The 9460-nt window shown below is 43.3% G+C and overlaps 1 protein-coding gene across 1 annotated transcript in view; it reads right to left on the bottom strand.

The window, feature by feature from the left end:
- Nucleotides 1-2071: 2071 nt before the first annotated feature.
- LOC108802861 (guanylate-binding protein 1-like) overlaps nt 2072-9460 on the bottom strand; it is a gene marked incomplete at its 3' end in the record, with an annotated part of 56285 nt that continues 48896 nt past the window's right edge. Inside the window, exons 8-11 of the mRNA XM_018574715.1 lie at nt 7289-7416; nt 5496-5523; nt 4597-4790; nt 2072-2179 (exon numbers count right to left, since the gene is read on the bottom strand). Of these exons, the coding sequence (XP_018430217.1) occupies nt 2072-2179; nt 4597-4790; nt 5496-5523; nt 7289-7416 (458 nt within the window). The remainder of the gene's footprint in view (nt 2180-4596; nt 4791-5495; nt 5524-7288; nt 7417-9460) is intronic.

The following is a 9460-nucleotide window of genomic DNA, read 5'->3' as shown; positions in this document are numbered from 1 at the left end:
ATCAGGAAGCCGGGCAGCACTTCATTACACGCTGCCCGGCTTCCTGATTGGCCGGGAAGTCAGCTCCATGCTCTCTCATCACAAGTGATCACAACCAATCAGGAAACCGGGCAGCATGTAATGATGCTCTGCCCGGCATCCTGATACAGGAAGTACTCGTGCTAGGCATCGGAGCATTTGGGCGCATTTAGGTATCGGCACCGATATCGATACTAGTATCGGTATCGGTGCATCCCTAATTTTATCATTCGATTTTGGAATTAATTTTCCTGAACAAAAGTCACATTCACTGTTCGAATTTCATTCATTTGAGAATTTATTTTATTTTATTTTTTGTCACTGTGGTTGAAAACAACTTTTGATTTGACCCCATTACTTAGTAAATCGAACGAATGTTCCGAAAAACAATGTTTTTGTTTTTGAATTAAGTTCTAACTGTGTATACCCAGCTTTACAAAGGGATTACATGGTGAATGGCATGCAAAGAGTTAATGAATGAGCCTGTTTTCCAGTACTGGGCTATAAATGTCTTTATTTGTGTTATCTTGCATGCCTGAGGAAGAGGTGGTGGATTCCTCCCAAGCACACTGTGTAATAAACCTTCGGTAAGATATACAATGTACTGTATGTCTCAAGTAAGAACATTGGTACGGAATTCCAGAGCTTAGGGATTTGTCTCTTTGAATTACAGTCTACTTCATCCTCAGCTATCTATCTGACTCATTTCACGGTCTGCTCCATGCACCACATTGCACGGCATACAGGGAACACCTTTTCAGCATATACATAAGGTTAGCATGTTTTGCCTCATAGATCGGGTCATTTGCCAACAATTGTGTACTCTTAGATGCCCTCCGCCTTTGTATTTTAGGACACACACGGTGGTTCCAGCTGGTGTCCCCATTATGCAATCGCGTAGCTTAGTAGAGGGATGTGGTTCCATCTCTGGCTTCCATGGTTTGCTTTCGTTACATTACACACAGTCATAACACTTGCTGGGATACAGTGCATAGTGGCCTCACAGTGCCCTCTGATGTCATCGGTGAAATGTGTGTGAATGTGCTTCTGTCATTGTGTTAGTAGCGCAGGATGTTCCATGTTTACAGCCTAATGCCAAGTACTGCGGGGTCAGACATTGGGTGGATCCTAAAGTTATTATTCTCCAAGGAAACCTATTTCTAGAGGTTTTCCTAGAACAGACCCTGAGCTTTTTTTTTTTGCATTTGAAGAATCCCGACAACACAAGTGTCTCCTTAAAACAAGATTGTCCACTTCCTATTGTGATATGATTATCTCTTATACCTGGAAGGGATCTGATGTGAAGAAAAGCAAAGAAGGAAGCTGAGAAACAATCCTCCATCAGAAGAAGATTTATTTGTTGCTTTGTTTATTAATTGTCAGGAGATACATCATGCATTTCACTTCTGCAATCATATTTGAAAAAAAAACTCATTTGTTATGTGTTCCTATTCACACAACTTATCTAAAGAATAAAAAAAAAATATTTATTATCTTGTCTACTAACAGAATTTTCCCCTCCCCATAAACTTCAATAGGATTCGCTGCTAAGCTCGGGGTTCAATGAATTTCAAACAGGATTCACTATATAAGGTCAATGATGTCACCAGCATCTCCCCTCTGTATATGTGTGGCTGCGGGGTGGGCAATACCCCGGCTACAGCTGATTGGGAGTGCACTGAATCCTAACTTTAGGGTTTCCATGAGTTTGGGTTTGAACCAACCCCAAGCACATTCCTAGTCAGGAATTTATTCATGCAGACTTGTAAAGTTACTGAAAGCAAAACATCTCATCATTTTTGAAAGTTCTACCCCCATAGACTTGCATTGAGTTCGAGTTCGAATTCAAACTTCTCAGACATTCGAATGTTCGAATACGAACCGAACTCGGGCCTGTTCAGCCCATCACTAATTACAAGTATATCAGCTTCATTTTTAAATAAGGGGTAAAAAAGATGTGTTTTTTTTAATACCAGCTGCAGCCTTTGTTTAGTTTAATAACCATTTAAAGTCGTTTCCAAAAAGAAAACACCTTGTCCAATGCTTCACCCACTCTAGTGAAGTAGCCTCTGTTTTTCTTTTCTTCCTCGATCACTCTGATCTGTTCCTCGTACCTCTTAGCTTCCTCTTGACGCCCCTGCGCCAGGTACGATTCCCGTTCCTGTAGACACAGATACAATCCGTACATATATCAAGAATACAAGAAAGACGAATGAATATTTAGTTGCCACATAAGGATAAGATATATATTTTTTCTCATATTCCACATTACGAGGAATAAAGTAACTACAAATTAACATCAACAAAGTCTTTACCAAGTAATTACAGACCTGTAAGCTTAACTTCAATAGTTGGGAAGATACTTGAAAGCACTAGAGGAACTACCAGGGTCACAGCGGTCGCAAATGCGACCGGGCCCTGGCGTTCTACCACTTTGGCTGGCCCAAAAAAGCAGTGTCGACACTACAGAAAAATTGTGCGTGGAGAGACAGGTCCTCTTGACTGACATTCTGACCAGCCAGTGACATTTCCCCATTACCCAGCTCAGATCGCTCAGAGTGAGGCGGGAGAAGGGTGTGGGTGTGGCATGCCAGTGTTGTGGTAAGAGTGAGCGAGCTGCATGATGTACTGGGTGGGGTTTTCTGAGGTTGTGGGCGTGCCCTAGGCTGCAGTCAATAGTAGTACCCACTTGCCTGCATGTCGGGAAATCTGAATGGTGAGAGCGGCAGGGAGCGGAGGAGGATTCTTCTAAGCTTCTCTCATATCAGAAGAATCAGACATCCTCAGGTGGCTGCACTGCTGGAGGGCAGTCATCTCCATCTCACAGTTAGTGCATACAAAATGATACTGTGGGCTTTTTTCCTGGTGACAACTGAGTCACTTTATTGTATTCCATATGTCTTGTATATGTTTTTCAGGGCTTGTCCACACCAAGTGCGCTGCTTTCCAGAGCGGCAGCAATCGCTCAGTAAACTCCCCCATTCGTTCGTGGACGGGAGGGGGCATGGCGGTGCATTGAAGTCAATGGCACCGTAGCCACGCCCCCCACCCGCAGTGCAATCGGATGCATGGCAAAACATTGCCTGCATTATGTTACGCTGCGAATGCAAATAAAATGCTGCATGCTCTATTTTTTGTGTTCGCAGTGGACCGGAACGCAGGCAATGTTTTGTCCAGCATCCGATTGGGCAAAACAATTTTGCACCCTGGCTGTCCAGGAAATGGGGGACAGCAGACATGCACCAACCCCTCCTGAACTATACAGGGCCACATGCTTTTAACATTGGGAGGGTACCTTGCAAGGCACCTTTTTCCAATCTTTAGAGGACAAGGGCCTCATCCCCACATGATGAGCCTCAAAGGGGATGTGGAGGTCTGGGGGTGGAATCCAAATATCTGGTCCCCCGTATGTGAATGAGTACAGTGTATAGAGAACCCCTTGTTACTCATTCACAACAAAAAAAAGAAATAAAAATAAACACACCATTAAAAAAAACAATGCCCTATGATGTAAATTCAATGTCAGTTATGTTGTCCAGCGATGTAGATCCATGTCAGGCATGATGAGCACCTCCTGACAGTGCTGATCCACTGCTATGATGATGGCAAGTGACTGATCCCTGCTGGCTTAAGCATGAAGACAACCGGGTGGGGATGCTGAGTGATGTCACTGCGCAAATATCATCATAGTCTATGTTTGCCCCAGCTGGAAAGGGGAAAGGATGGCAGAGCTTTGTGGAATGTTACCCAGCAAGTGGGACAATGTAGGGGAGCTGGAAGAATTTGGAACGTTTGGTGCAATGTATGGAGAGATGTCCTGGCCACACCCAACCTTGAAAATCGCAGAGGCCCCATCACAAGATGTTTTTGCCCAGACCCCCTGTCAGAGATTAGGCTGCATTTTGTGTTTAGGGATTAGGTCAGGGATTAGAGTTTATTAGAGTTGGGCTTTGGATAAAGATTACATTTAATGGTAAACACAATAACAGCCTCCTCTCTTCTGGAAAGACTTTGCACCAGATTTAAGTGTGTCTTTGGGAATTTTTTTCCCATTCAGGCAATAGAGCATTTGTGAGGTCAGGTACTGTTGTTGAAAAACAAGACTTGGCTTGAGCTCCATCTCATCTCAAAAGGTGTTCAGTAGGGTTGAGGTCAGGGCTCTGTGCTGTACACTTTAGTTCTTCCACACCCAACTGGTGAAGATGAGAGGACAAAATTATCTAAAAAAAAATGTGTGTGATGTCGCATTTACAATACTCTTCATTGTAAACTCCTGAACTGAATAATTTGGAGGGATGTCCACTTTTGGCCATAGGTGTAATGGTCAGTTATTCACAAATATTTGAATGTATAGTGTTAACATAGGATTAGGTTCTCAGATGTGCCCCTGAATTCGTTTTTTGGCTGAAATAAATTTTGGGCACCCCAACTACATACAGGAAAATCTCCATTATTATACAAAACAAGCATACTGTTGATGCATTCTAATTGTAATTCTGAGCATGTTTTTTGCCCAAGAAATAAAAATTGTTCTTATTGTTTATTTTTATAAATTGAATAAATGTATAAATGTATTACCCTTTCCTTCTCCTTGGTGACTTGTTCCAGTTTCTGATTCATGATTCTTTTTTCTCCCTCTATTTTCTCCTGTAACCTTTGAACAGTCGCCCTAAGGTTGGCCATCTCTTCATTTGACTTCTGGTTCTCCTGCTCTTCTTTCAGTTGTTGAAGTCTTTCTTGCATTTCCTCCATTTGCTTTCTAGTGTTTATCACTGGCAAACAGAAGAGACAATGAATAATATAGGCACATAAATCAGGATAATTAGGGGGTGCTCACATGGTCTTCAACTTCTATAAGAGATGCAAAAATAATCTTGCACCAGGGCCCTTTGTTCCCTAGGTCCGCCACTGGCTGTACCGGTTTACTTTATTAAGCCTAAGTAATTTTTCTGCAAGTATATTGCTACCTGTTGATCCTGCTAGGAATCCAGTGTCCTTGTCACTTCCTGTGCATTGATCTGAAATCTTAAACAACTCCCAGCTATCTTATGTGAACGACAAAAAATGTATCTACCCACATTGTAATTATGAGGAGCGAGGGAGGTATCTGCAGTCCAAATCAGGAGAGCAGTCAAGAGTGACAATGCTGTTCCTGCATAAATACAGGACAGTTATAGTCACCCCAAGACAGGATGTGTGTTAATAGCAGGATCACCAGGGGAAAATAAAGTAGATTTCAGATCAAAAACAAAACCAATGCTGCCACTACATCTAAGGACTGGTAAGCGGAAATATATTTTCCATTTTTGTTATTGGGTTTAGATATACTTGAACTGCTTTTCACAGGACCCAGTGCAACAATCCATCCTTTTGAATGTATGTCAAAAAAAGGATCTGGTGTCACAAGCAGTTTTTGTATGTCCGTTTTTGATCAAATAAAGTAAAGTAAAAAAAATAACATTGTGGTTTGTCCCCACCATTGGTTAACCCTTGAACCGCCTTCATCTGTAAGACAGTTCACACACAATTTTTCTTTTAATGCCGCTCATACTGCTACCCGTGTACCGACTTTTGGCTGCTGATTCACCGACTACTCTCATTGTCTACCGCTTCATACCCGATACCTTTGGCTACTGACCTCGGCTTCATCTCTGACTACGCTTCTGCCTGCTACTATATTACAACCGTCTGCTTGTGTACCGAACTCGGCTTGCTTTACCACAAATTTGCCTGCTGTTTCAGCTACTGGACTCCGAGCCTGATCCCAGATCGTGACAAGCACATGACATCTTGATGAGTTAGTCAATCTTCTTCTCTACAGAGGAGGAACATGCTGGCAGATTGTCAGAACAACAATCCGGACATCAGTAACAACAGTAACCAACATGCAACACACAGCTCACTGCTGATGTCAATGGATCATTCTTTTTCTGTGTCCCCTGTTATCAATGAACAGGAATCCTCTATGAGTGTTCCTGTTCATTGATAACATTGTATGTTTACTATAACTACAATGATGAATGAACAGGAGGAGATGTAGATCACTCCCGTTCATTCATAATTGAGGATATAGTAACCATACCATGTCCTCAATTATCTACAAACACTCATTTATCACTGATTGCTGAGTGTTTGCATTGGCTCAGCTACCTGTGACAGCTCTGTCTCCGCCCCCACACCGCTCTGCCGGACTGTGATAGGCGGCTGAGCGGTGTGGGAGGAGAGACACGGGCCGATCACGGTGGTCTCCACCGCAGTGCTCGGCCGGCTATAACTCTCTCTCCTCCCTGCTGGGACAAAGAGCAGCGCCCAGCAGGGAGGAAAAAAATCATTGCTGCGACGACAAAATGGCACTTTAGCCGAAAGTGCCATTTTCGGCCGGCGCCCCCCTTCTGCTTTTCACCCGGGGGCCAGCGCACCGCCCCCCCCGGTTGTTACGCCACTGCACCCAGGTCTAGCTGGCTGGGCACACACGCTTGCATACAATCTGGCATACGCTGAGGGTTGTGGAGCAGCCTAGCAATTTCCATGTCTTAATGTCTAAATTGCTGCAGCAGATTCTGTAAGCAGTGCATGTTTCCTTTAAAATGTGGTGACGGCTGCCATATGTGTGTATAATGGGTTAACTACAGCGCTAACCGGCCCCAGAGATGACCACTCTCATTCTGCTGGTGCTTAGATTGGGGTCCTGCAAGCTGCAAAACTCTGCACATGGTGTGGCTGAGAACATAATATCATCACAGCCAGGACCTAATTTTTCCTCCAAATAATATTACTTCTACTACAGAGTTTTGAAAGAAATTATCAGAAATTCAAAGCAAAACTAAAAGGTAGGAAAGCTTAAATGTGTTGAAAATGTCACTGAACCTTGCACATGCGTTCATAACTGGTTGGACAGAAAGGTAAAGGAGAACAAATGACAATAAATAACACGCAATTTCGTTGCGTTCCCAATGGATAACCGTATGAATTTTGCTACATTCGGACATTCAGATGCCTCCTAATTTGAACGTGAACGAATCCAAATGTTCATTTAACCAAAATTCGGGTTCATCTGACTTTCATTCAAACCAAAACTCAATCATACATGTGACTGTTCTCTGGCCAATCAGATGGGGGGTTTTTTTTGGCTGTTGGGGGTTGCATTAAAGACACGGTCATGTGAATTTATGTGGGTCATGTGGGTTACATGTCTACAAAATACCCAAAAGGGGTTTCTGGGCGATATGAAACCATTATAATTAGTAAAGTCTCATTTTAACAATCTCACCTTCTCTACGTCCCCCAGGCCTTCTGTGTCTAAGAGAACCAGAACACGATCCTTATACATGGGGTGAGGGACACACCACATCCAGATACCTTTGGTCTGAGACTGAATAGTAGAACCCAGACTGAAGCCTGTGAGCAGGAAACACGTAAAATTATCTTTGAAACAATTATAACTTCATAGCTTTCTAAAAACTAGAAATGTGGACTTTCTGAGCTGGAAGTCCAAATAAAGTTATTCAAAATCTAAACCAAGCCCGAAATAGTGTATATTACAGAGGAGTAAATGCTGTGTAGGGATAAATGATGATCTTTGCTGAATTGCATTTTTAGACTCCATTTTGTCTATGTAATATAATGCTTAAAGTAATATTAAAGCCTCCTTTATTATTATTTCCTACAAGGAGATTCACCTTTAATTGAGGCTGTTTTTCTTTTAAAAGTTTTTAATTCCATGTTTTCTAGTGGGTCCCCGCAGCAATCTTCCCCCCGCCTCCTGTACAGGTGCCACCAGGCCACGCCTCTTCTGTCTTTGGTACCTCCCCGCAACCCGGAAGTTCGGGGAATGGAGGATCGCTTCGGGACCAGCAGCGGTGATGAGCATAGCTGACAGGTAAGTGTGGGGGGGACTGGGGGAGAAAAAAGGTGCTGGGCCATTCTTACCCTAATGCAGAGAATGCATTAAAGAAGAGCTATGAGGTGAGTGAAAACCACTCATAGTTCGAGCCGACGTGTGACAATGAAACTGTCACAGGTCGGCTCAAAAGATCGGGAAGTGAGCGAACACATACCGGCGCTCGCTCACTTCTCGATCATCTTCCTGCAGAGAGCCGTGACTGTCAGTCACGGCTCCCTGCAGGGATTCCCCCCTCCCCGCTCCGATCCTCCAGCGCTGAATGGAGGAACGGACGGGGGAGGGGGTGGGTATAGCTGGCTATAGCTGGGCGGATCTGGATAGTAATGTCGGGATCCGTCATCCGGCTGCGGCGCTGTCACTATACAGTGAGATGTAGCTCGCTATATACTGAGCTTTGGGTCACGGAAGGATGCTAGTTTATGTCCTTCTGTGACCCTTAAGAAAACTATGGGGAAAAACACTGACCCCCTAGTTCTCTTTTAAGGTAAAAAAACGCCCAGACCTTATTACTACTTTAATCTACCATATAGAAGTAAATGATATGACATCTAAAATGACAGGTTAAAGATATTCTACTATACGATCATTTTCTATATGTATATTATAATAAAGAAAAACATACATACTACTAAATACAGTTATAGACATTCTATACATATATGTTAAATACACATACTAAATGCAGTTATAGGCTTTAAAACATCTTACGTACAAAACATGTTTTATCACTTGTTCATGAGACAAAGTTGCAAGTCACTCTTCTTAGAAGTTTGTGTTAGCTGTTATCTTAAAGTCATTGGAGAAATTGCCATTCTAGGAGTTTAGTTTATCTAAACTCAGACACTTGTTATGTATACGTATGGACCAAATGATGCTGATTTAGGATGTATTTTGTTAAACTGAACAATGATGTAACCTAATCTTTATCTATATGTGTAGACCTATATAAGCTGTATGAACTAGAGTGGGGTTGGAATTGGCCTGACAAACTAAGGGCCTTTCCCCACATGCGTGTGTCAAATAACTCTTTTATCTGATTTGGATCTACTCACAGACTGTTGCCGCTTTGCTCTTAAAATTCCCTATTTAATGCAAACCCTGCCGGCTGGAATGATGGGGCCAAAAAACTGTCCACACCACTTGGATAGATGAGAGGGACCTGGTGACACCGGCAGAAGAATATATTAGGCAGGAGCAGCCTTTGGAGCAGCCAGTAGGTATTTCTCACAGAAGTATTTTGGGATTCCAAACTGCCACAACTAAAGGTGGCCATACACTCTACAACCATCGCAAGACTTTAGTCTTGCGATGGTTGTAAAGGGATTAAAAAAACGTACGATCTGCCTATCTTGGACAGGCAGATCGCACTCTCGATCATCGCAAGCCCGCCCTCCTGAGGGGCGGGCTTCCGATGACCGCAATGCTGAACGGGCAGTGTGCGCGTGTGCACACCGGCCCGTTCAGCATTTGTCTTCCGAGCACCGTTCTAACCAGCCGAGAATCGTACGATTCCCGGCTGGTTTTCGAACATGCTGGTTC

Source organism: Nanorana parkeri, unplaced genomic scaffold (genome assembly GCF_000935625.1).
Source record: "Nanorana parkeri isolate BGI_ZX_2015 unplaced genomic scaffold, ASM93562v1 scaffold3182, whole genome shotgun sequence".
In the NCBI taxonomy this organism is placed as follows: domain Eukaryota; kingdom Metazoa; phylum Chordata; class Amphibia; order Anura; family Dicroglossidae; genus Nanorana; species Nanorana parkeri.
This window is presented reverse-complemented; position numbering and strand designations above follow the sequence as displayed.